The 27,972-nt window shown below is 39.3% G+C and overlaps 1 protein-coding gene across 4 annotated transcripts in view; it reads left to right on the top strand.

Annotated features, from left to right (window-relative positions):
* Positions 1-389: 389 nt before the first annotated feature.
* The window catches only part of ZFR (zinc finger RNA binding protein), an 84,923-nt gene continuing 57,340 nt past the window's right edge, over positions 390-27,972 (top strand). For 2 of the 4 annotated variants that reach the window (XR_013966913.1, XM_080805053.1), the window contains exons 1-5: positions 401-540; positions 834-933; positions 21,874-21,897; positions 23,373-23,655; positions 25,892-26,036. Coding sequence is in view for 2 of the 4 variants with exons in the window: in XM_080805053.1 (XP_080661179.1) it covers positions 504-540; positions 834-933; positions 21,874-21,897; positions 23,373-23,655; positions 25,892-26,036 (589 nt within the window). In the remaining 2 variants the exon portion in view is untranslated. Of the gene's footprint in view, positions 541-833; positions 934-21,873; positions 21,898-23,372; positions 23,656-25,891; positions 26,037-27,972 lie in introns of all 4 variants that reach the window. The other 2 variants (XR_013966912.1, XM_080805054.1) reach the window with 1 other exon arrangement.

The following is a 27,972-nucleotide window of genomic DNA, read 5'->3' on the forward strand; positions in this document are numbered from 1 at the left end:
CAGCCAAGGCAGACGCTTAACCCACTGAGCCATCCAGGTGCCCCTGCAGCTCAAATTCTCACGAAGAGTGCACAATCGAGAAGGACTGAAACAGAGCATTGCACACGAAAAAGTGAAAGGGTGAAAAGTAAGAAGAGAAGGCTAACAGACGTCACTCTCTGTGGTCATTCTCCCTCATCCCCTCACGGCAGGACGAGGCGCTCCTCGCACTCTCCTCTATCGCCCCTATCGCGGCTCCCTTCCCCGGTCACTTCCCCGTTGAGAGCTAGCTGCCAGACCGCCTTCTCCCGCCGGTTCCCCCAGGCCCGCCTCGGCCCGAGGCCCGGCACGCGCCCGCCCGAGCCGCGAAGGCGGCCGGGACTACAGCTCCCAGGGTGCCGAGCGCGGGGGGCGCCTGCGCAGTGCGGCGGGAGGTGGCGGTCTGTTCTCCGCTGAGGAGGAGCGGGGCAGAGGAGGGAGGCAGTGGGTGAGAGTTCAGAGTTCAGCAGCAGCAGCCCGAGCCCATGATTCCCATATGCCCTGTAGTTTCTTTCACCTATGGTGAGTATAATGTACCCCGCCAAGGTCCTTGCCCGGCCCCTTACCCGACCCGGGGCCGCGGGGAGACGCGGGGGTTGGGGCTGGCTCCGGGGAGGAGGCGGCTGCCGCCACCGGGGCGTGCGAGTGAGTGAGGGAGTGCGAGGCGGGAGGGGGAGGCGGCCGCGGCCCCGGCCCCGGCCCGGCGAGGGCGGCTTCTCACAGCGCCTCTCTCTCTCCCTTTCCCCCCCTCGGCGTTTCTGCCCCAACGCACCTCTCCTCCCGCCATGGGACCCGACTCTCCGTGCCCGCCGCAGTGCCCAGCCGGCTGGGGGAAGATGCCAAAATGGCGACCGGCAACTACTTTGGATTCACCCACAGCGGGGCGGCGGCGGCGGCGGCTGCGGCCCAGTATAGGTAACGGCTCCCCGCCCTCTCCCTTCTTTCCCCCTGCTCGCTCTTCCGCCCGGATCCCGTCGACACGACGCCCCCGCGCCGGCTCCCGCCTGGCGGCCCCGAGCCCCGGCCCGAGGCTGGCCGGGCCCGGCGGCCTCTCCCGCCCCGCCCGGCCCGGCCCGGCCCGGCCCGGCCCCGCGGCGGGGAGCGGCCCCCGGGGGGAGGGCGGGAGCGAGGGACGACCGAGGTGTTGAGACGTGGAGGGCCGCCGGGGCTTTCCGCGGCCCCGCAGCTAAAATGGCCTCCCGCGGCCTCGGAGCCCCGCCGCCACCTCCGCCCGGCCGGCTGAGGGAGGGAGCGAGGCCGAGGCTCGGATCTCCCCCCAGCCCCCGCCCCGCCTGGCCAGTCCCCACCTCTAATCCCTCTCCCACTTGGGGAATGGAGAGGGTGGGCGAAGGGGAGTGCCGAGGCTCGCTGCCCACCGGCCTCTTCCGCGACGCCTCCCGTGCGCCAGTCTTCGCCCGGTGCTGCGGCCCCCAGAGCCCATATAACGTGTCATTTTCTCGGGTACCTTCTCCTTCGGCTCCTCCTGTCCCTCCGCTCGAAGCGTGCAAACAAACTGCGGGTGTCACTACATTCATTGGGTTCCTTTAGTTTTTCTCCTCCGAGGAGAGATGTAAACATACCAACCACCTGTGAATTTGTAGTTGGTGGACTGGAAAAGATGTGCGAAGTTTCTAGTACTGGTAAATGAATCCCTGGCCTTGTTCTAACTATTGAGTTTAGGCTGGGGAGGGGGGCGGTAATAATTCCCCTTGGCGGGTCTTTCTCCAGGGACGGGGGGGGGGGGATGTGCTGGGGGGGAGGTGCAAGTGACATTATATTGACTTACTTTGATGCATCCTATGAAATCTCTACATTAAGAGAATCTCTAATTTCTAAGTGTCTGTAATTCATTATACATCTTACAAATGAGAAAAACACGCTAGATTGTGTGTGTGTGTGTGTGTGTGGTCGTTGTTGCTTTTGAGTCAGTCTGAGACATTTTCTTTAGATTCAGACCATAAACCTACAGGGTTCCTAAGTGTCAAGCTTTTTATAGAGAGAGATTATATTAGATAACTGTGTGTTAACTATTTGGTTAAACCCAGGTAATTTTTTCATCTCATTAACTTCACGTGTTGGGTTGTGTAATGGAAAGGGCATCACTGGGAATAAGAAGACCTGGCTTCTGTGTCTTTTTTTGCTCTTGAATTTATGACGTTGGGGACATACTTACTTGGGCTTTCATTTTCCTCATCTGTAAAATGAGATATTGGGCTATCTTCTTGGGTAAAAGCCTGTAATTCTGAGAAAGTTGCCGTATTTCATGGAATTCTAAGCTGCCATTTATTTGTAAAGGGTGACGTTATTTTATGTATCATTTAAAAAATTGCTGCTAATTAAAATATACAATGGTTACAACCCCATTGATTCTAAGAGCTGTTAAAATGTGTAAATGCATTATATTTACAAAATTGGTATTAAATTTTTATAGTTGTTTTGAGTGTCTTGAATGCATGTGGCATTTTTTTACAAATCTGTTCTATCTTGAGACATATTCCAGAAAAAGGACTGAGATGACAAATTATTGGGGCAAAGTCTTGGGGCTTTTTAGATATTAAATTCTTTGCTTATAAGTTGTGATAATTAAACTAACAAAGTGTCAGTTACTTTGATAAACACCTTTTAGACCAAAAATTTTTGTGGGGAGAGAAAAAAATCAAACCATTTTCTTTTTCTGGGAAACAAGATAGCTAATCAGCATTTGTGCTATAAATCCTATGCTACCAAGTACTATGTGTTCTAGACAAAGCTGTACTTAACCAGTAAAAATGTGACTTGTTTCACACAGTATTTTTTGTTGTTACTATGGGCAGAGTGATAGATTTTAGGATTATTTACTTAGTAAAAATATAGTGGGTTCTTTGGCAGTTTTGAAGTATTTTTTCTATTGCAAACCTACAGACAAACGGAGGAAATGGCAACTTAAAGATACTTCATTTTTGGTTTTTGTTTTTTTTATAAAATAGTTGGATGTATGTAATTTATCCTAGTATAGAAGATGAGTACAGAATTTCTGTATTTGATTTTTTCTTTGGCTTTGAATCTCAAGTTTCAGTAAACTGTAACAACCATCCAAATTACTAAATTGTTTGTTATGTGTATGTCTAATGAGGAAAGACTAGTCTTTGGGCTATACTTATTTATGCATACATATGTCAGCAAAACTAATTGTTAATATGCTGTGTGCCTCTTATATAGATAAGGTACATGAAAAGTTGTTTGCTTTTAATGGGAAGAAACCAGGCCCAATAATGCTAATACTTTGGCTCAAGGAAGATAAGTAGCCGTAATAAAAGGATATGCAAAGAATGCAGTGATGATGCTTATTTTTTTTCTGCCTAGAAATCGTTATAATGTAACTTTTAGATGGAAGACCAAGGCTTACTTTGCAAGTTTTTTGTTGTTGTTTGTGGGGTTTTTGTTTTAATTTAAAGGATGCAAACTTGGGGAAATTTTAAGCGTTTACATGTGGATGATGTGAGTAGTTGCTATGCCTGTCGTTGAATACAGATAACTGAAAGTAACCTAAATCTTCATTGCATTCTCCTTCTTAGTTTTCTTGGTTATGTAGCTATGTAAAGCTCTGAATTCTGCTACTTCTAACTGTTAACCACTAGATAAGCTAACTTTTTCATTTGTGTAATGCATATTAAATCTTTTTGTGATAAGCATTTACTTAGTCTTTGTGCTGCACGTTCCATCAGCTACTGAATATTTTTCTTCCTCTTTGTATTTTTCTTAAGTAAATAAATCTATTACACCCATTTGCCACTCTTGCAAATGCAATCTTTTCATTTTCTGACCTTTCATGTGCTTTTTACCCTTGGAAATGAAGAAATCAAGATATTTTAAAGTATTAATTTATATGTGTTTATGTATGTGTATTTGGTAGAATTACTTTGTGGGGCACAGGACAAAGCAGATCTCATGTACGGTGAAAAAATAGGATGGTTTCGAGGCAGAAAGGGGACTCGATTGGGTATGTAACCTACTAATAGAGTTACCTTTTTTGTTTGAGAAGATAGGCTTACGGATAAATCTAATTTTGTAATCTTGGAAAAACGTATTTGGACAGTTAGGAGGACTTAGGGTAGCAAAGAATGTGGGGGAAGATAAGCCCCGGTGGAAAAAAAGGTTTCTGGTTGTTTCATAGGCTTAAAATCATTTTCTTTTCATTCCTTCATTGGAGGTGATACAGAAGTTCTCATAGGTATTCACTTTCAGAGAGGAGTTTGTGGCATACACAAATATATGTAAATAAATATAAAGTAATCCATTATATTCTGCTATTAATAGGACATAAACATTTCTTTGAGTTTTAAACAGCCAGTTTCCCTTTGTTATTTAGGAAAGCCTTAGACATCAGTTCCTTGGCATCTATCTAATCAAGCTACTTGTCTGTTAAAACCTGTATAATCTAAATCTTTAGCCTGTGCTTAAACTAATTTTCTTTGTCCTATATATACTTAGTGTATCACTGAATAACTTCAATAAAGTTAGCGATTTAAAAAAACCATTTTGCAACTTTTTTTAACCCTTCTTATATCTAGTATTTATCAAATTCAAAGGCTTTAGGGTAGAGATTATATAAAGATGCAGAATAATTACTTTACCCCCATAGTCTTCGAGTCTTAGCAAATATTATTAAATGGTAAAGGTTTACGTGAATCCTGACTGTTTGCTGGACATTAGTTTAATTATATGCTACAAAGGCATCTCATCCAGTGATTCTTGAGATATCTTTACTATGTCTGTTCCTAAAAGATAATTATTCTCATCACATCATTGAGATAGATAACTTGGGTTAGGCTGATTAGCTGGTGAATTTTCCTTTTCTCCTTCTCTCCCTTTTTTACTTTATTTTGAAGGTAGTGGTAAGAAAACTATGTCTTTTTTTTTTTTTAAGATTTTTATTTATTTATTTGACGGACAGAGATCACAAGTAGGCAGAGAGGCAGGCAGAGAGAGAGGAAGGGAAGCAGGCTTCCAGCTGAGCAGAGAGCCCGCTGTGGGGCTCGATCCCAGGACCCTGGGATCATGACCTGAGCTGAAGGCAGAGGCTTTAACCCACTGAACCACCCAGGTGCCCCAGAAAACTATGTCTTGAGTAAAGAATAAGAGTAACACTGGTAAGGTAGAAAAGGAGTAATCACTCACTGAGAAGGTGAAAAACCAGGTGAACAGGTTTTCGAAACCAGTCATGGTGATGGAAATTTACTGGCTCTACAGAAAAAAAAATTCTGCAACTGCTAATTATATCAGCTCTTTCATTGTTGAATCAGAGATCTTGGGATTCATATTGCATGAATGAGTTTGAAATAATGAAAATGTTCTAAAAGGATTGCTGCTGTTAACATTAATGATACTTCTGTGTTATTAATAGTTTTAAGAGTAGTTGTGAGCCAAAATAATTCCTGTATAGAACGTTTAAGGTGTATGTTTGTGCTTTCCTAAATGGCTTTACCATATACTCTCACAGGAAGAGCATGGATTTGGAGCTTCTGAAACTTCAGATTTGAATCCAAGCTCTATCCCATCAGTCATTTGGCCAAATCACTTCATTTTTCTGAGACTGTTCCCTCAGTTAACTTTCCTTCGATCAAGATTATATATAAAACCTTCTACCCTAGTGCCTGATTTTCAGTAAGCATTTTACCAATGTTAGTTATCTATGAAGTATAGATATTTGAATAATACTATAAGGATTTTTTTAATTCTATAAGGATTTTAGAGGAACCCCTTAGTTGATGTCTTTCATATACTTTATATAGAGAACATCATAATTTTAAGTAAAATGTGTCAAAAGTAGGTATTTGACTATCAATCGATAGGTCTCAGGTTCCATGTCAGTTTAATCGGGAAGGAAGGAAATTCCTTATTTGCAAGCAATAGACAAAAATATGAGATATAATAAGCATTCAGCAGATTTTCTGGATCTAAGATTAGGCAAAAATTGGTAAAGTTGCTGTTTCAGCAATATTGAATTAATAAATTGCAAATTAAATCTTGTTTTTATATAGCCACAAAGCCTATTAAGTAGAAATAAAACGAATGACACTTGCAGAACTCTTAAGGAAAAAATACATTAGGATATAAAGCCCATAAAATAAGACATAAATAAATGAGGATGGGCTGGGTTCATGGAGTGAAAAAAATCAATACTATCAAGTTATCAATTTTCGGGGCACCTAGGTGGCTCAGTCGTTAAGCGTCTACATCTGGCTCTGGTCATGATCCCAGGATCCTGGGATAGATCCCTGCATCGGGCTCCCTGCTCGGCAGGAAGCCTGCTTCTCCCTCTCTCACTCCCCCTGCTTGTTTTCCCTCTTTCGCTGTGTCTTTCTCTGTCAAATAAATAAATAAAATCTTTTAAAAAAATTTATCAGCTTTCTCCTAAGTAATCTATATATTTAATGTAATTCCAGTAAAAATCACAACAGGTTTTTTGAGGTTACTGGATCAAAAGAGATTCTAATGGTGGTAATGAAGGCAGTATTTGTCCAAAAGTAGTCATGACAGATTTGTAATAATATGACAAGCAAGGTCTTATGTTACCACATACCCAAACTTTATTCAGTATAGGGATAGACATAGATCACTGGATTAAAACTGAGATCCCAGAGATAGAATTATGCTTATGAGCAGTTGAATTATAAGGTATAACTGTTTAAATAGACATATTTGTAAAACCAGCCAAATTATTTTTTGGAAGTACACCATCAGGTTAACCAGAAGACAAAGCTTGGGGCTTCTAAGTGTAGTAATTGACATAGTGTGTTAGAATTACTAGGTACATGATTACAGGTGTGGAGTGCACCTACTGTGCTCAGATAATTTATGTCCTTGGCACTCTTATCTCAGAATTAGGGTCACTGTTCAGAGTATAGCATTTCTGAGTGTTGTATGAAAGCTGTGTGCTTTCATGCATGTAGAGGACAAATAAAGATTAAATAAATATGACATTGGGTTTTTTTGTTGTTTTAATATAAATCTTCTCATATATAATATGTATGTTAAAATACATTCTTTAGAGAGTAACACATGATATTTAATGAGTATCTACAATACATGCAGTCCCTGCACTCAGGAGTTTACACTTATGTAAATTTATGATCATACCTGAATTTTAATGAAATACTAAAATGGGGAATTGGAGGATTCTGACTATGAAGTTTGAGGTATGTTTCATAGTCTTCCATGCAGAAAATTGAGGGAAGTTTATTTTATTATTTTTTTATTTTAAAGCATTTTACTATTTTTTTCTTAAGATTTTATTTATTTGAGAGAGCATAAGCAGGGGGAGCAGCAGAGGGGAAGGGAGAAACAGGCTCCTTGCTGATCAGGAAGCCTGACTTGGGGCTCCATCCCTGGGATCATGACCTGAGCTGAAGGCAGATGCTTCTCCAGCAGAGCCGCCCAGGTGCCCCTGAGAGATCATTTTAGACAGAGGAAATGTGTCGAGCCAGGACAGAAATGTATGATGCTTGGTATGATTGAGAGTGGATGGGCTCTGAAGTCAGACTACCTGAGCTGAATCCTGGTACCCTATACCACTTGCCATTTGACAGTGGAGAAAGTCTCTTGATACTTAAGTTTCTTCATCTTTAATCCGGAGATAATCCTGTTCCTTACCTCATAGGATTGAGATTTAAAAAATTCTCTGTTAAAGTGCAATATACTTAAAAAGAACTGCACATATAATAGTATAGCTTGATGAGATATCATATTCTGAATATACCTGTATAACCAGCACCCAGATAAAAATAAAAACAATATTATCAGCATCCCGGGAGGCTTCTACATTCTCCATTGTGTTTTGAGAATTCATTAATGTAGTGTTTGCAGAGTTCTGGAAACAGTCCCTGGCATATATTACATCCGCATTAATGTTAGCTATTATATTCAGTAGACCATTTGGAAATGGAGCTTAGGAAAGGGATAAGGGTTGGTAGTATGAATCTGGGTATCATTTATATGGTAGTGATCCCCATTATATACAGTGTATGACATGCATCATATAGTAAACATTTTTGAATGAATGAAAGAAAAAAACCAGAGCTGTGGTTGCAGACTTGGGGAACATCCGTGTTTAAAGTAGGGTCAGAGAAAGAAACAAATACAGGGTAGGCAAAGAGCTATGAGAATATGTCATAAAAACCAGAAGAGAGGTAGTAAGCAATGTTAGTTATCAAATTATAGGTATCATTTTAATGGGTAGCCATTATAGAAAACCTCAAATCTACTTATTTGGAACTACAGAAAGACTATCATAAAATTTTGCTTAAAGTAAGTTTTGTGGTCTCTGTTAGGGCATGCACAGTCTCCCTGGAGGGAAAGGCCTTCTCCTTGTTTCTCCAGCCTCACTGTGGGGTGGATAAGGTTAACTTCACTCCCTGTGTCCTAGATCTTTTGTTAGAAACCTGCTTTTCTGTCCACATACCTTGGACGTTCATCCTGGGGGCTAAAAAAAAAAAGTTTTGTGGTCTAATTTAGTATTCATATAAATTCTTGAGGGTCCTAGAGATCAAAGGGGCATAAAATATTGGGAAGCACTATTCTTGAAGATGAATGAAAAAAATTTTTTAATCTTTTTCTTATTTCTGGGAAAATATAGTATATAAAATGCATTACAGTGATAGGGTAGTCAGCTTTAACTGGAAAAGAATGTTCTTGAAAAGAAGTTTGAAGAAATCTAATACTTTTTTGATAGGAAAAATAATATAGAAGCCATTTAAATAGTAACCATACAGATGAGGGCAAATAATGCTGTGATTTATGAAGGTGGCTTTATGGCTTCTCTGACTCCAAGTTATACCCACCCCAAACCATTTTTTACTATAAACAGAATGCTCATCATAAAATGTAAATTCAGCACAACACTCTTTTGCTTACAATCTTAACTGACTATCCATTACTTTTAGAATATCTGGTTATCCTACCTTTAAGAATTTCAGGATCTTATTTTATACATTTATAATTTGTTTTCCACATTTATGAAATCAAAAGACTTCTGAAAATACTCCTAGTGTGTTTGTAAAACATTTGACAACAAAAACTGACCTTAAGTGTTAGGAGGCTATTTTTAGTTTTGTTTCATCTCAGTGTGAGTGTTCATATCTTTTGCTGGCAAAATTTTTCTTGAGTTCAGAAAGTTACAGGGCACTTTGGTTTAATTGACTTATGGTATCTACCAGGTTTTTTTTTGCTGGCAAAATTTTCCTTGAGTTCAGAAAGTTAAAGGGTACTTTGGTTTAATTACGGTATCAGACTTATGGCGTACATAATTAACTTATGTACCCAGACATTTGTGGGGTTTGATTTTTGAGCAGTTTTGTTTACAAATAGTTAAAAGGATTGCCATTTCATGACCCTTTCTTCCTTAGAGGTCTTCTAAAGAAAATCCTCTAATTTTTAAAATCTTTTTTTTTTTTAAATAGATTTATTTATTTATTTGTCAGAGAGAGAGAGAGAGAGGGAGAAGCAGGCTCCCTGCCGAGCAAGGAGCCCAATGTGGGACTCGATTCCAGGACGCTGGGATCATGACCTGAGCTGAAGGCAGCCGCTTAACCAACTGACCCACCCAGGCGTCCCTCCTCTAGTTTTTGAAAGTGGAATAGTGTTGGGGCACCTGGGTGGCTCAGTGGGTTGGGGCCTCTGCCTTCGCCTCAGGTCGTGGTCCCAGGGTCCTGGGTTCAAGCCCCACGTCGGGCTCGCTGCTCGGCGGGAGGCCTGCTTCCTCCCCTCTCTCTCTCTCTGCCTGCCTCTCCAGCTACTTGAGATCTCTGTCTGTCAAATAAATAAATACAATCTTTTTTTTTTTTTTTTTAAAGGTGGAATAGTGTGCCTGGGTGGCTCAGTCAGTTAAGCCTCTGTCTTCAGCTTGAGTCATGATCCCAGGGTGCTGGGATCGAGTCCTGCGTCAGATTTCCCTGCTCGCCTAAGAGCCTGCTTCTTCCTATCCCTCTGCTACTCCCCCTGCTTGTGCTCTCTCTCTGTCAAATACATAGTAAAATCTTTTTTTTTTTTTAAGATTTTATTTATTTATTTGACAGACAGAGATCACAAGTAGGCAGAGAGGCAGGCAGAGAGAGAGGAGGAAGCAGGCTCCCTGTTGAGCAGAGAGCCCGATGAGGGACTCGATCCCAGGACCCTGGGATCATGACCTGAGCCGAAAGCAGAGGCTTTAACCCACTGAGCCACCCAGGTTCCTGTAAAATCTTATTTTTAAAAAAAAGTGGAATGAAATCCATTTTATCTTCCAATTACTATATGGATCCATTGGATCTTTTTTATAAGTCTAAGATTTACCGTATGATAAATGGTAAATGGATTTTATTTTTCCCTGTCTTGAAACATTTTGCTGTTTCATTATCTTAGGAATTATTTCCTCTTGTCACTTTTTGCCAACTACTCTAAAAAAGACTAATACGTTAGAAAAATGGAGAAATGTTGGAATTACTTAGAAGGGTGGTACCATAGTAAAACAATTGGAAGACATTTCATTGCCCAAACTTTTGCATCTTTTATTTTTTTAAAGACTTTATTTATTTGAGGGAGAGCAAGATAGCAGAGTAAGGGGCTTTCCTAGCAGGAAGCCTGATGCCAGGCTCCATCCAGGGACTCCAATATCATGACCTGAGCTGAAGGCAGACACTTAACGAGCTGAGCCACCCAGTCACCCAATTTTTGCATCTTTGAAGATGGTATGAAAAAAAGTAGAGACACTGCCTTTATAGTTAGCTTTTAGTTTTTTCCTTCAGCACAGCTGAGCGTTCCAAATTGTCCATACTCTGTCCATATTGGCAGAGAAGAAAACACAGGAAGATGTTTGACAATTATTAGATAAATAACATGAATGCAAAAAAAAACAGCGTCACTTTAGATTAATGATGATAATAAAATTGATTGTAAAAGCAAAATCTCAGACCAGGAATCTTCAGGTACAGTGTCCTAGGTGAAAAAAAAAAATTTTTTTTTAAGATTTTATTTATTTATTTGACAGAGATCACAAGTAGGCAGAAAGGCAGGCAGAGAGAGAGGGAGAAGCAGGCTCCCCGCTGAGCAGAGAGCCCTAAGTGGAGCTCAATCCCAGGACCCTGGGATCATGACCTGAGCCGAAGGCAGAGGCTTTAACCCACTGAGCCACCCAGGTGCCCCCCTAGGTGAAAATTTTTTTTAACTCGGAAGTCAGTGAGTGAAAGATAAGTTTTTCTAAGGATAAAAAAAAGTAAATGTGTTTTTATCAGGTCAATCAATAAGACTTCATTGTGTAATATTCCATGAAAATATCTCAAACATCTCAGTTTGCTAAAAGTGTATGTGGCAGCAGTTCTTTCATCTTTTGTGATGTTTGTGCACCAAAATTTACTTCATATGATTTATTAGTAGATAGATGCTGAAGGCAGGTATGTATTCAAAGATAATTTGGAGATCAATGGTGTAGAAAGGAAAAGATTGATTATATACTGATCATTCCAAACTTAAAATTGAAAATGTTTTGCAGTTATGGAGCAAAGAAGATGACTGTCTCTCTTAAAGCCATCAAATGTTTTTTGTGGATTTTTTGGGTTTTTGTTTGTTTGTTTGTTTTTGACTGAGCGAGAACACGCACAAGCAGGGAGAGGGGCAGAGGAAGAGGGAAAAGCAGGCTCCCCGCTGAACAGGGAGCCTGATGCAGAACTCAATCCCAGGACTCTGGGATTATGACCTGGGCCAAAGGCAGATGCTCTAACCCTAACTGGGCCACCCAGGCACCCCAGCCCATCAAATGTTTTTAAAAATTTTGCAAGCATTGCATTTTGGCAGTTCAGGTTCAAAAAGAAGAACCAGAAGTAGTGATAAGTTAGAATTCATTAGAGATAATATTTGAAATCTGCAGTCAGCATTTATGAGAGAGAAATGTTCCAGGTTCGTGCGTGAAAGTTGATTAGCAGTTCTGTTCAGAGAACATGGTTTGTTTTAAAACCAGGAGCAAATGGAATAAAAATTAGGGTCTACTGTGCTTTTAAGATTTCTGATAGGTTTTATTATCATCAATGTCATTATTATCCCTTATTCTTGTGTACATAATTTGTCAAATGACTTCAAAAGTGCAAAAGGTCCAGTGGATCCAGGTAATGGTAATGACTCATTTTTTTGGTATACTGAGTTATGGATCCCAAGAAAACTTAACAGTTTTCGTATTATATTACATTTAACCACCCTGACCCACTAGTAGTCTGCTAGTGTAATGTGTTGGTAAAAGTTGTAGGATTGGTTATTTTGTTTGTTCTAGTTCTTAGAAGACATTTAAATTTCTTCTAAAATTCTACAATACAGTTATTGTTTTAATAGAATTGTAAAGGTAATGGGAGCATGATATATCAAGTGTACAGAATAAAGATGGTTTGTCTTTGGGGTGATTCTCTGAGGAAGTTTAATTTTACATCTTTGTCACATCATAAAATATTAAATATAATATAAAGAAAAATCTGTGAATTGGTAGGTACATAAAATGTCATAATTTGACCGAGAAAATAGAAAAGTCCAACAGTGTTGAACATTCAGTTTGGACTAATGAAAAGACTAAATTGTATTTTGTATGCTATGAAAAGGAAAAAAGCGTTTTGTCTATTAGTTACTTTGCCATTTTATCCAGAATTGAAAATAATGCACACACACAGAATATGTTTTCCAGGGGAGGAGAAACATATCCAATAATGTGAGTACAGAAGCAGTCTCATTTTCTTGATTGAGACCTTGTCTCATTCCTTTTATAAGGTCAGAAATTGAACATTCTGCCTCTGTTTTATAGTGGTTCCTCTAGAAATTTATCATGAAGATTTTATGCAGTTTAAAGTAAATCATTATCTTTATTTACATTCCTAAACAATACAGGGACTTAAAATGCTTTAGCTTTGATCAGTCCTCTGGTGATTTTTGTGCTATTATTGTAGTATTTTACATTTTAACCCCACAACCCATCATTGTTGAGTACCATTATTTTATATAGTCAGTGATTATTTAAATTTGCCTTCATATTTCACCTTTTTAACATGACATTCCTTCTGAGATCATTTTCATTCTTCCTAAAGAAAATCTTTGGGGCGCCTGGGTGGCTCAGTGGGTTAAAGCCTCTGCTTTTGGCTCAGGTCATGATCCCAGGGTCCTGGGATCAAGCCCCCCACACCCAAATCGGGCTCTCTGCTCAGCGGGGAGCCTGCTTCCCTTCCTCTCTCTGCCTGCCTCCCTTCCTCTCTCTCTGCCTGCCTCTCTGCCTGCTTGTGATCTCTGTCAAATAAATAAATAAAATCTTAAAAAAAAAAAAAAGAAGAATGTCCTTTAATATGGTTGTACTGGTAACAGGGGTTTTTTTGTTATTTTAATCTCACCTTCCTCATTTTGGAGAAGTCCTCTCTGTAGGCACTTTGTTTTTTTCCCCTCTCGGTGCTTCTCTATCTTTGTTGAGGCTTTCAAATTAATCTTTCATTAATTTTGGGAAATCTCAGATATTCTTTTTAGATGTGTTTCCTCTATTCACTTTCTCCATTTGCAACTCTACTTAGATGTAACTTACCACTTATTATCCTATCCTCATCGTTTTTTAGCCTCTAATATTTTTCATCTCTCTGTCTCTGAGTGCATTCTGAGTAATTGTGGAGATAACTTTCTAGTTCACTAAGTTTTTTGTCAGCCATGTCTAATCAGTTATGTAATGCCTTTCTAAGTTTCTGATTATAATTTTTATATACTGTTTCATTTCTGGAAGGTCTTTTAAAAATTCATCTGGTTGGTTTTTTTGTTGTTTTTTTTTTAAATCAACTTTGTGGTCCTCGGTCTTAGTTTTAATAGTCTAATCATTTACCTTTTTTTTTTAAATTATTTTTCTATTTTTTTTTTTAAGTAGGCTTCACACCCAGTGCAGAGTCCAATGCAGAGTTGAACTCAAAACACGTAAGATCAAGACCTGAGCTGAGGGGTGCCTGAGTGGCTCAGTCAGTTAAGTGTCTGACTCTTGGTTTCGGCTCAGGTCATGATTTCAAGGTCGTGAGATTGAGCCCCTCATGGGCTCTGTGCTGAGGAGTCGGCTTGAGATCCTCTCCCTCTGCCCCTCCTCTCTCTCTCTCTCTCTCGTAAATAAGTAAAATCTTAAAAAAAAAAAAAAAAAATGGGCTGAGATTAAGAGTCAGACGCTTAGTGGACTGAGCCACCCAGATGCCCCTTTTTTACTTTTTTAAGTGTACTTATTTTATATTTTGTATTCAATAATTCCTGCTTTCAGGCTTTTCAAATTGTTTTTTATTCTGCAAACTCTTGCTTCTAGTAACTTGTTTCCTTATAGGATTGTTGTGTTGTTTTTATTGAGATCTCCTTTTTCTTAGAACATTGTAGCATTTAGAGAGGAAAATGTATTTTCTGGCATGTGAAAGTACTATCAGCTCAGAGATACACTAAACTAACTTCTTAGCTTGGAGTTTTCCTAGTCAGGTAAGGTGAATTCCAGAACCCAAACCTAAGGGAAGGCTAACTTGTCGTAAAGAATTGTCACAGGAGGAGTGCCTGGGTGCCTCAGTTGGTTAAGCTTCTGCCTTTGGCTCAGGTCATGATCCCAGAGTCCCGGGATTGCATCCCGCATTGGGCTTCCTGCTCAGTGGGGAGCCCGTTTCTCCCTCTCCCTGTATCGCCCCACCCCGCTCATGTGCTTTCTCACCATATCTCTCTCAAATAAATATTTAAAAAAAGAAAAGAAAGGAATTGTCAGGTAAGGAGCGTCTGGATGCCTCTGTAGGTTAAGCATCCGACTCTTGATTTTGGCTCAGGTCATGATCTCAGGGTCTCTCCAGGTCGTGAGGTGGAACCCCCTGATGGGCTCCATGCTGGGTGTGGAGCCTGCTTAGGATTCTCTCCCTCCCTCTCCCTCTGCCCCTCTCCCCCACCCTATGCCCACACACTGCACTCTCATTCAAAAAAAAAAAAAAAAGAATTGTTAGGGATATTTCTCTCCCCTTTACCCAGAGCCAAGGCTGAGTTAGGAAAGGTTCTTCTACAGTTTTCCCTTGAAAGGCAAAATGGACTTTTTTCTAATTCACCTTCTGTGCTGGTTTCTTGTGGGAGTCCCAGAGTTGTAGGCCATTGCTTCCCAATACCTTTCATGTCTGCTAACACAGAAAATGATGTTTGTGAACAGCACACTAGGTAAACTGGGAGATTTGGAGCCCTGGATAGGAATATTGCAGTTGTAGGCAGCAGACCTCAGGCTCTGACCATGTGCGCTGCTCATTTTCCCTGAGAACTGTCTCCCTGTTACAGAATAGAAGAAAATGTTTTTGTTTAAAGGTATAAAGAGCAGGAAAATGAATGATGAATCAGAGTTAATGCTATGTATCATAAAAGGTAGTTCTTGAAGCTTACGGTTTTGGGACCCCTAAAGCAGTTATAGTTATTGAAGACCCCTAGAGCTTTTGTTTATGTTGGTTATACTAATATTTACTGTCCTAGAATTTTTAAAAAGATATTTATTAAATAATTTCAAAATAAAAATAAGATTACTACATGTTTAACCCCAAGTTTCTTTGTGTAACTATAAAGAAATAACTATATCCTGTCCTCCAAAAATAGGGAGACAAGGCATTGTTTTATATCTTTACAAAGATTTTTATAAATCTTTTTAATATCTCAATTTAAATGATTGGTGCTTCAGCAAAGGAAACAGTCAACAAAACCAAAAGACAACTGACAGAATGGGAGAAGATATTTGCAAACAACGTAATCAGATAAAGGGCTAATATCCAAAATCTATAAAGAACTTATCAAACTCAACATCCAAAAAACAAATAATCCAATCAAGAAATGGGCAGTGGACATGAACAGACATTTCTGCAAAGAAGACATCCAAATGGCCAACGGACACATGAAAAAGTGCTCAACATCCCTTGGCATCAGGGAAATACAAATCAAAACCACTATGAGATACCACCTCACACCAGTCAGAATGGCTAAAATTAACAAGTCAGGAAATGACAGATGCTGGTGAGGATGCGGAGAAAGGTCACTTAACTCCTGCACTGTTGGTGGGAATGCAAGCTGGTACAACCACTCTGGAAAACAGCATGGAGGTTCCTCAAAAAGGTGAAAATAGATCTACACTACGACCTAGCAATTGCGCTACTGAGTATTTACCCTAAAGATACAAATGCAGTGATCTGAAGGGGCATGTGCACCCAAATGTTTATAGCAGCAATGTCCACAATAGCCAAACTATGGAAAGAACCTAGATGTCCATCAACAGATGATTGGATAAAGAAGATGTGGGGGGGGTGTGTGTGTGTATACAGTGGAATACTCTGTGTGTGTGTTCGCACGCGTGCGCGCACAGTGGAATACTATGCGGCCATCAAAAGAAATGAAATCTTGCCATTTGCAACAACGTGCATGGAACTAGAGGGTATTATGCTGAGTGAAATAAGTCAATCAGAGAAAGACAATTATCATATAATCTCCCTGATATGAGGAATTTGAGAGGCAAAGTCGGGGGTTTGGGGGCTAAGGAAGGAGTAAATGATACAAGATGGGATCGGGAGGGAGACAAACCATAAGAGACTCTTAATCTCACAAAACAAGCTGAGGGTTGCTGAGGGGAAGGGGTTTGGGAGAAGGTGGTTGGGTTATGGACATTGGGGAGGGTATGTGCTACGGTGAGTGCTGTGAAGTGTAGAAGCTTGACGATTCACAGACCTGTACCCCTGGGGGAAATAATACATTATATGCTAATTTAAAAAATTATTAAAACAAAATTTTTAAAATGGTGCTTGGTCCGCTTCTGCATTCAGTTTGTTGCAATAAATTGATTGGATTAAGTTATATGAAGACAATCTGTAAATTGAAAAAGGGATAACCACCTGGATCCTAGCAGGCCTTGGATCCTGTTTTGAAAATCACTGATGTACAGAAAGTAAAAGAGGTATAGGAATGTTTTTCCTATTACCAGATGCCACTTACATGGACAGACCATTAGTATGCATCATTGTTTTAATGCTGGTAGTGACTATAACCTTAGTATAATGTAAACCCAGGTCATAATGGAATTTGAAAGCACTAAACATGGGCTCAGAGTTGGGTATAGGTTAGGGTCGAGACCAGAAATGTAGCAATTAGAATTTAGTGTGCTTTTCTCTCTCCCTCTGCCTGCCACTCTGCCTACTGTGCTATCTCTCTGTCAAATAAGTAAACTGAGGGGCGCCTGGGTGGCTCAGTGGGTTAAAGCCTCTGCCTTTGGCTCAGGTCATGATCTCAGGGTCCTGGGATTAAGTCCCACATCGGGCTCTCTGCTCGGCAGGGAGCCTGCTTCCTCCTCTCTCTCTCTGCCTGCCTCTCTGCCTACTTGTGATCTGTCAAATAAATAAATAAAATCTTTTTAAAAAAAATAAGTAAATTAAAATCTTTTTTAAAAAAATATATTGAAATACCTAGACGGGAGTATTTTAAATTTGTGGTTGGTCATTCAGCTAACCAGATTGAAAATTATCTTTTATGCCCCTCCCCCAGAATAGTACATAATGTAATTAAAAATAGTATAGAAGGGAATTTTTTTAGATTTTATTTATTTATTTTAGAGAGGGAGTGAGCACACATGTGCGTGTAGTGGAGGAGGAGAGAGAGAGACTCTCAAGCAGACTCCACACTGAGCATGAAGCCTGATATGGGGCTTAGTCGCACAACCCTGATGAGATCATGACCTGAGCCAAAACCAAGAGTCACTTAACTGACAGAGCCATTCAGGCACCCATAGAAGGGCTTTTAATGAAAACAACATTCCTTTATTTTCTTAATCCCTTATCCCCAATTCCACTTTGTAGAGACTCCCACCTTTAATGCATTCTGGTTTTATTTCTAACTCCATAACATTGAATAATATGCTTCTCTGTGTCTTAATTTATTGACTTTTTATACATTATATTTTTATTTCCTATAATCATAGTTAAGATTTAGTACATATCCTCTCATGCTTCTCATTTCTCCTTCCAAGTTAAATGATAGGGCTGTTTCTCTTATTTTCAGACACTCCCCCATTTCCAACAAAGGTAGTTAGTATCTCAGTACTGTCTATTTTAGGAAAAGAATCTTGAAACTCTAGTGCTTTACTTTCTCTTTTCCCACCCCATCCCCCAACTTAGCTGTAGTTCTATTTGCGATTAACATATATTCTGTAATCATAGTTTATCTTCTGTAATTTAGGTTGATTCTAAAACTTGAAGGCAGAAACTTCATTATGACTGTAAATAGTACTTACTGTGGACCCAGGTGGTGGTGTTCTATGATTATATTCCTAATGTGTTCCATTTTTACAACCGTGTACCACTTAATAGAAGAATATTCCTCAGTTCAAGTTCAAATGGATGTTTGCTATTTTTACATCCTACTAATTGCTTAACTGTGGTGTCTTTTACCAAGATCATGCCTTTCTTGAGCAATGTCATATTTGCTGAAGTCTTTTTTTTTTTAAATATTTTATTTTCTTTATTTGACAGACAGAGATCACAAGCAAGCGGGGGTGGGGGGAAGCAGGCTCCCCGCTGAGCAGAGAGCCCAATGCGGGGCTCAATCCCAGGACCCTGAGATCATGACCCGAGCCGAAGGCAGAGGCTTAACCTTCTTAGCCACCCCGGCGCCCCTGCTGAAGTCTTTCATTACCTTTTTTCCCCCAAAATCTTTTTGGTGCCTTGATTTTATTTTAAGACTTTATTTATTTATTTGTCAGAGGGAGAGAGAGAGCGAGCACACAAGCAGGCAGAGAGGCAGGCAGAGGCAGAGGGAGAAGCAGGCTCCCTGCCCAGCAAGGAGCCTGATGTGGGACTCGATCCCAGGACCCTGGGATCATGACCTGAGCCGAAGGCAGAGGCTTAACCCACTGAGCCACCCAGGCATCCCCCTTGATTGTATTTTAATGTTTTTCTAGGCTCCTGGTCTACTGTCTGTAGTCCAGTCCTTTATCTTCCTGGATATCACTCTCCTGGAGGCTTCTGTTCTTTTTCACTTCAAGTCCAAGCTCACTGCTTCTTTGGGCCCGATGCACAGCTGCTGACCTGGGCTCTTATCTCCTTCCTGGGTTTGGATCCACTATTTATAGGACTCCATGATTTCTTTCTTGGTTTATTTTTTTGTTAAAGTACATCTTCATGTCACTTCCAAAGAAAAGGTGTATAGGAGGTAAACTCTTTCAGTTCTTGAATATCAAAAAAAGAAAAGGAAAGGAAAAAAAACCCTTTATTCTGTCTCAGTGATTTAGCTGGGTGCAGAACTCTGTATTAATAACCATTTTCTCTCACATTTTTAAGACTTCAGTCTGCTGTTTTCTAACCACTAGTGTTATCTGTTAAAGGTCTGGTTTTTGTTTAGTTGTATGCAGGTGACTTTTTCTTTGGAGACTTTGAAAGATTTTTTTTTTTTAACCTTGAGATGTTGTGAAATGCTGTATGTCTCTAGGTGTTGTCCCTTCATTCTATTTTGTGCTCTGTAGGCCCTTTTTAAAAGATTTCATTCATTATTTAAGAGAGAGGAGGAGAGAACACAAGCAGGGGGAGAAGCAGGCTCCCTACTGAACAGGGGGCATGATGTGGAGCTCTATCCCAGGACCCTGGGATCATGACCTGAGCTGAAGGCAGATGCCTAACAAACCAAGCCACCCAGGCACCCCTCTGTAGACCCTTTAAATCTGAAAAATATGTGCCTCCCTTCCAGAGTAGGAAGTATTCTTTCTTAATTTTTTTTTAAGATTTATTTATTTATGTATTTGACAGACAGAGAGAGAGATCACAAGTAGGCAGAGATGCAGGCAGTGAGAGAGTGGAGGAAGCTGGCTCCCCGCGGAACAGAGAGCCCAGTGCGGGGCTCAATCCCAGGACCCTGGGATCATGACCTGAGCCGAAGGCAGAGGCTTTAACCCGCTGAGCTACCCTCTTTCTTAATTTCTTTAATTTGCTTTTTTCTTTTCAGAATTCCTTCTAGTTGGATATTGGACTTCCTAGATATATCTTCTCTTTTATAGTTTTTATATCCTGATCTTGTCTGTATCCCTTAACTTTATCTTCTGACTGATGTTAAATTCTTATTTTATGGCTATAAATTAGAGGTTGTGAAAATTCTTGTTAGTTGCATTGAGATACCCATTTCCTGCAGGACCATTCCCGTTTCTTTTGCAGTTTATATAGGCTTTCTTCGACTGGTGATTTTGGTCAGCTATGTTGTAAGGACTCTGGCTGGTTTCACTTTCTGGTAAGCAAGGAGAGAGCTGGCCATTAATCTTCAGGTTAAGTCGAAGAATATAAAAGTGTTACTACCTTTTAGTATTAATAATTCCTTATACTTTATTTACCTTTTTCTCCTCCCAAGAGAAATACCCTTCCATTTTATGTATTTCTTAACCTTGCTCGTCCCATATTTTTGTTTGTTTTGTGATTATTCAGTTTATCCTGGTTTAAACTGATTTATTAGATTTAATTTATCTACAAAGGATATTATCCAAGTAGAAGCTGCTTCTCTGCTGGATGTAAATGAAAGTCTTTGCATATTTCGCAGATGTTTTTATGGCACAAGATTTGGGGGTTTTATATACTTACTTTATTTTAAAAATCATTTAGTGACCATTAAGTCTTAAGTTTTATGAAGGCATATAATTTAATACCTTTTATTTGAGTACTACAAACTAGGCGAAACCTTGGTTTAAAATATTTCAATCTAAGACTAATTTTGCTTAAACTAATTTGAATTTGATGTGACCTGAATTTTTGAAAATTTATGTAGCCACTAGATACTTAACTGAATTGGTATAACCCAGACTGGTCATATACATCACATAAAAGGCAATCTTCTAAGGATTAGTTCAGATTGAAACGAATTTCCCGGACGGGTTTAAGATAACGCACTAGAAAATCTTTATTCTGAACAGCAGATCGTTGCCCTAGCCCTTAACCATGGGAATTGGAACTAGATCATTATTCTTCATAATGCTGTTGGTAGAAGATATGGTTCCAGCCATATTCTGGCTATACAGAGCAGATCTAACTATACAGATCAGACTTAGATTAGGCAGTCGTAGGCATGCAGTATATGGTAATTGCTGAGCGTACTGACATCCTGTTACATGCTTTCTGGGAAGGGAGATTATAAGATTTATTGTTCAAACTGAGACACACAGGTGTGAGAGCATACTGTTAATGATTATGAGGGGGCAGTAGGCTTAAACCAGAGCATATCATCATCCATTTTTTAGTCACATGGACTTTTAAGGATCAGAGTCAGTATAAGTCAGATTGCTTGCCTGGTTGACTTGACATTCCTATTCTGTTCCCACTCTGTTTTTTGTCCTGTAGGACAAGTTTTGGAGACCAGGAAGTGTGAACAGATATGCAATAAAGAGCAATGGGATGAATGGAAACTGTATAGGAATCCAAGATTATCTGAATTTTTACATAACCAAACCCTTTTTATTCAGTGTAGTCTGAATGTGTGAAATTTTATCAGTAAATGTTAAATACAAGTTTCACAGAACTGGTATATTTATATTTTAAATATAATTCTTTTTTCAGTTCTAGGAATTTTGAAGAAATACGTTACTGGCATTTTTTCTTAAGGCTATGGAATTATCCATAGAAAATGTCAATCCCAAACCAATTTTCCACTATTACAATTTAAATTTCCCTTTTCCTGTCTTTTAATTGTCATATGTAGAAAATATTAGCTACTTTTAATATCAAAATGTGGAAAACCTCATCCAAATATAAATTATAAGAGTTTCTTTGGACTTTGTTCTAAGTTTTTGTTTTTTTTTCTTTTTCATATTGGGCTGAAATCTGCCACCCTTCCATCCATTGGTTCTAGTTCTGTTCTCTGGAGCAGCATGGAGTAAGTCTCTTCTATTAGAAGGCAGCTCTCATATCTTCCCCAGTCACCTCTTCTAGACTGAATGTTCCTCCACTTTTTATGTGAAATAGTAGTCATACTTATAAGCTTCATATTGATTCCTTTTGAATACATTGTAATTATTAGTGTTTTCTCTAATACAGTTAAAATGTGGTGGCCCCAAATTTTAATCCCATGCCATATTTGTATGGTAGTGTGCACACCAGTGAAGACTATGCTGTACTATAACCCATGAATCAGACACTTCTTAGAGTAGCTTCAGCTTCAGTCAGGTATTTTTTTCTTGGCTATTCTTAACTGTTGGCTCATATTAAGACTTATGGTCATCTAAAACCTGTCAGCTAAGTAACTGTTGGGGCTCTTCTTTTTTTAGAAGGCATTTCTGCCTTGGTAATAAAGCTTTAGCAAGTGTAATCGTGAGTATTTTAGAGAAGCTAGAACAACAAATAGACTTTCATGTGCTTAACATCTATAAGCCTTGGTTTTATGTAACATAGACTCTCAACTTAAAAGTTAAAATTTTAAAAAAGTTAAACATTACTCTGAAAACTTTAGCTGGAAATTTATTTCATTTACATTGGAAAATGTTTTTGCCTCTTTGCGTTTTAAATTGTTATGATTGCAAAGCATCTGACTTAGGTCTCCTTTTGCAACATGTGCTACATTTTTGAGAGAAAAATAAATGTGTATAATGAAACGCTGCCTGTAACTTGAGTAATTTATCTAAAATAATAGAGAGTCTGTTGTAGGTTTTGTGCCCTAGAGCAAGATTTCTCAACCTCAGCACTATTGACATTCTTCGGATAATTCTTTGTTGTGGGTAGCTGTCCTGTGCGCTGTAGGATATGTAACAGCATCAGTGGCTTCCACCCACTAGATGCCAGTGGCACACACCACCACCTCCTCTGCAGTTTGACCATCAAAAATATCTCCAGACATGCCAGATGTCCCTGGAGGGCAAAATCTCCCCCAGTTGAGAACTACGACCCTAGAGTATCAGAAGTATTTAAGTCAACTGGGTAATAGTTTCTGCTTCAAATGTTTTCTACAGTTGGAGTTAGAATTCAGTATTTTTAACATGATTTCTTTGTAGAGGTTTTTTTTTAAACTGTAGAACACAATAAAGAACTCTACAAGCAACAAATACTTTTTTAAATTCCTAGTTTCATCAAGTTTTCTTTTCTTCCTACTACTGCTTTTTATCCCAGTTTGTCATCCCTGCTTTGTAATATGGTCCATGATTTTAAGCATAGTAAGTGTGACTGTCTAATGCATTAAGATTAAGGAATAAAAATTATACAACAGTAACAAATATGGTATTGACTAGGCTTATTGTGTTCAAATACTTGGTGTTTCATAGTCGATAATTAAATTTCTAAAAAATGTGCTTATTTTATTAAACTCTTAGATTTTAAAATTAAATTGTATTGTGTTTATTCTTCTACTCCACAATATAGCCAGCAGCCAGCTTCGGGTGTAGCCTACTCTCATCCAACTACAGTTGCTAGCTACACTGTCCATCAGGCTCCAGTAGCTGCTCACACAGTTACTGCTGCCTATGCACCAGCGGCCGCCACAGTCGCAGTTGCCAGGCCTGCTCCAGTAGCTGTTGCAGCTGCTGCAACAGCTGCTGCTTATGGAGGCTACCCCACTGCACATACAGCAACTGACTATGGTTATACCCAGAGACAACAGGAAGCACCACCACCACCACCCCCAGCTACTACACAGAACTACCAGGTAAGAAAACTACTAGTTTCAGTAGTCTTAACATGCAGCCTTCACTGACCCCAGTGTATGATAATAAAGCCAGTGCTTGTCAAACTTGGGTCTTCCAAACTATACCTCAGGTGATAGAAATGAATGTGTATTCTTAGGTAATTTAGGGGCATAGTCCAAGAATTAAGTTCCCTTGCAGTGAGTTTTTATTAATAATTCCCCAGAGTCCATTCCGGTCCATTTTATATCTATGTCTGCTTTAATTAGAAGTAATTTGCTTTAATTACTGGTTAAATATTTAATCAGGGTTTCCAGAAAAATGAAGACATAGGGAAAATGCTCCTTGTTTGTACTATGGCGGTATTCCTCTGTCTCCTGTTTTGAGAACCATGAGCCTAAACCATATGGGCCAAACAATTACATAGTGTCTTTTTGGTACTTTACAAGGGCAGAAGTTCTGTTCCCTACACATTCTTCCTCTCAAAGTCGTCTTTCTTCATATGTAACAGAAATTGATGCTGCTCTTATATCCTGTAGTTGCTTTTGGTTCTGTCTTATTTGGGACATGAAGATCTAATTCCCTTTTATAGTACTATGTTTATTATGTTACTAAATTACTACTTATTTAAATTTGATTCTAATCCTTTATTTTTCTTTTAAGATTTATTTATTTATTTGAGAGAGAACATGCAGGAGGTAGGGGTGAGGGAGGGAGAGAATCTCAAGCAGACTCCCTACTGAGTGCAGACCCCGATGCCGGGCTCAGTCTCCTAACCCTGAGATCATGATCTGAACCAAAATCAAGAGTCACACACTTAACCAGCTGAGCCATATAGGCTCTCCTGGTTCTAATCCTTTAATAACCTGTTTTCTTTTTGTTTGCTTTAGGATCTTCTGAACTTTGCCTAGTTTTTCTATTTTCTTTCTAACGTATATAAGTTTATTTTGTTAAGTAATGAATTGACATAAATTATAATATTAGTATTTTTTATTAATTGGCAAGCTGTGGGGCACCTGAGTGGCTCAGCTGGCTGTGTCTAACTCTTGATTTCAGCTCGGGTCGTGATCTGGGGTCATGGGATAAGCCCCACAGTGGGCTCTCTGCTCTTAGTGGGCAGTCTGCTTGAGATTCTCTCTCCCTCTCCCTTGCTGCTCCTCCCTGTGCTCTCTCTCTAAAAATAAGTAAATAAACTTTAATTTAAAAAATTTGCAGGTTACTAAACTCAGAATTCCTTTTGCCATGTGTGATTGTTTTCATTATGTCCAGAGATGAAATGTAATAAATTCCATTGTTTTTAATAAGGTGAATGAAGCCCATCATTCTCTGGGCCCTGCCTACTTCTTCAGCCTCCACCTACATACCTTCCCATCCCTCCTCACTTTGTTTAGTGTCAGTTCAACCAGCTCACCTTGATCCTCACTGCCTTGGAGATTTATATATAGTGTTTCTTCTGCCTGGAACCTGTGTTCCCCTTTCCTTTTCCTGATCCAGAAGTTTCTATCCATTATGTTAATGATAGTGGTAAATAGGGACATCTAGGTGGCTCAGTCGGTTAAGCGTCCAGGTCTTAATCTCAGCTCAGGTCTTGATCTCAGGGTCATGAGTTCAGGCCCTGCATTGGGCTCTATGCTGGGCATGAGCCTTTTTAAAAAAAAATAAGTTGTTAATAATAATAGTAAATAAAAAAGAATGAAAAGAAAGCTGGAATAGTCACAAAGCTTAGAACACACAGGTGGTCTTTACTGTGAGATCCAATTTTAAAGCAAAACTGCTATGAATTTCTTAATAGAATTTTTTTTTTAAGATTTTTTTTTTAAGTGTGAGAGACACAGTGAGGGAGCAAGCAGGGGGAAGGGTGAGGGAGAGTGAATCCTCAAGCAGACTGTATCAAGAATGCAACACCAGACTTGATCCCAGGACCCTCAGATCATGACCCGAGCCTAAATCAAGACTACCGCTTAACCAACAGAGCCTCGCAGATGCCCCCTTTCTTAATAGGATTTTAAAGATAAGCATTATTTTAAAATGTTTCAGTGATTTTTTTTTCCTGATGTGGAAGTTAAATAAACATGCTGCTTGAAATGGTTTTGACCTTATTTTCAAAGTCCAAAAATAGATGCCCTTTGTTTTGAATTTGACTCTTAAACATAGGTCTATAGTTAGTTTTTTGTTTTCCTTTATTACACTTTATAGAGTTAGGGATTTTTTCCTACCACTTCACTTATGGCAAGATCTTCTTTCATTCCCTTTCTTTAGGACTCGTACTCCTATGTAAGATCCACCGCTCCTGCTGTAGCATATGACAGTAAGCAGTACTACCAACAACCAGCGGCAACTGCTGCTGCTGTGGCCGCTGCTGCCCAGCCTCAGCCTTCTGTTGCCGAAACCTACTATCAGACAGGTGGGTTTTATTAGCATACACAGTTTCATCAAAAACTACTGAAATACATTATTCAGTGTGCTTCATGAAAATACCCTTTTGAGTCCACCTCAGCTATTTTGTTATATCACCTCAAGAAGCAAATTCTAGCGATGTCCTTCTCTTCTGCTGCTATGTGCTTTGAGTACCAAAGAGGGAGAGGGCCATAGGGGCAAATCATAATCATGCTCTTCTCTCCCAAAAATGTATTTTTGTTTCTGGTCTTCAGCTTTACAGTTCTCTTTCTGCTATGAAATAAGCTGTACAATAGGAGTTGTGGTGATAACTTCTGGCCACATCCTTAGCTTCGCCAGAAATGCCCAGAACATACTGCTGATTGCCTTTGTGTAACCAGTGGAAACCCTTTTGGGCCCTTATTTTTAATTCATCTTTCTCTGATCAGTAATGACAGTTGGTTCTGTTCCCAGCCTCTGATATTACAGTAAATGTAATAGTTCAAATACAGGAAATACTGTGTTTTCAAGGAAGCCTACGTATTTGTAGTCTTTATTTCTTTTTTCTTTTTTAAAAGATTTTATTTATTTGACAACAAGAGAGAGAACATGTGTGTGTGCACAAGCAGGGGGAGTGGCAGGGAGAGGGAGACTCAGACTCTCAGCTGAGCAGGGGGCCCAATGTGGAGCTCAGTCTGAGGACTCTAGGAACATGACCTGAGTTGAAGGCAGATGTTTAACCTACTGAGCCACTCAGGCACCCCAGGATTTATTTATTTTGCAGAGCTCATGTGAGCAGTGGGGAGGGGCAAAGGGAAAGAATCTCAGTCAAGAATTGGCTGCTTAACTAACTGAGCCACGCAGACACCCCTTGTAGTCTTTAAAAGATGGATTTTTTGATAGAGATTCTGCTGAGAACTTCTAAAACAAAGCTGAGTTCAGAAAAGTAGACAGTTCCTTTATTTTAGTTAATTTTTGAAGGACCATGGGAGTGTGGGTAGAGCCTTCGATTAGGAAAGAGTCAGACTGGCTTCTAGTACTGGCTTTACCACTAATGCGGGTGAGTGATTTTTACTCTTTTCATCTCTGTTCTCTTATTTGTAAATGAGGTAGTTGACTCTGGGGTACTTCTACTTCTAAGATTTCTGTAAATCCCATAAAAGTGATTTAAAAATATTTTGAATTATAATGATCAACTTTTCTATAGTTTCTTCTCTAATAATTTGTGGGTACACTGATCTGTAGTGAACTTCTGGTTAATTATCAAAGTTAGATTGTGTTAAAGACTCAGAAGAGTCTTGATTTAATCTTAGCTCTGATGTTGACTGTGTGCCTTGTAAGTCATTTAGCTCTTAGACATTAGTTTCCTTTTGTAAAATGTCCTCATCTGTGTGTTGTGTGGATCAGGTTTTATACTTGTAGATAACAGTTTTATAAACTGTTAAGTGCTATTTATTTAAGGTGCCTTAACTAAGCATAAAGTGATTTGTATGCTTTAATGATCATTAATAAGATTAATTATTAATTTAGGGCTTGATAATAACTGTTCATAAGCTTCTTAAAGCATACATTTATTTTGAATATGGTCAAAGGTAGGGAAATGTGAATGGTAGCCTTTTTTTTTTTTTAAGTTTTTTTTTTTTTTTTTTAACTAATTTATTTGACAGAGAGATCACAAGTAGGCAGAGAGGCGGGCAGAGAGAGAGGGGGAAGCAGGCTCCCTGCTGAGCAGAGAGGACCCTGGGATCATGACCTGAACCAAAGACAGAGGCTTTAACCCACTGAGCCACCCAGGTGCCGCAATCATAGCCATTTAAAAACAGCTGCACTCAAGCTGTTGATACTTGAAGAATTAAGTCACTGGCACTTTGTGACTTGGAATTAGACTGACATTCACTATAGATGAATTAATAAAAGGCAATGAATGGTATATGAACACATCCAATATAATTAAATTTTGAAAT

This window comes from Martes martes (genome assembly GCF_963455335.1).
Source record: "Martes martes genome assembly, chromosome: 5".
In the NCBI taxonomy this organism is placed as follows: Eukaryota; Metazoa; Chordata; class Mammalia; order Carnivora; family Mustelidae; genus Martes; species Martes martes.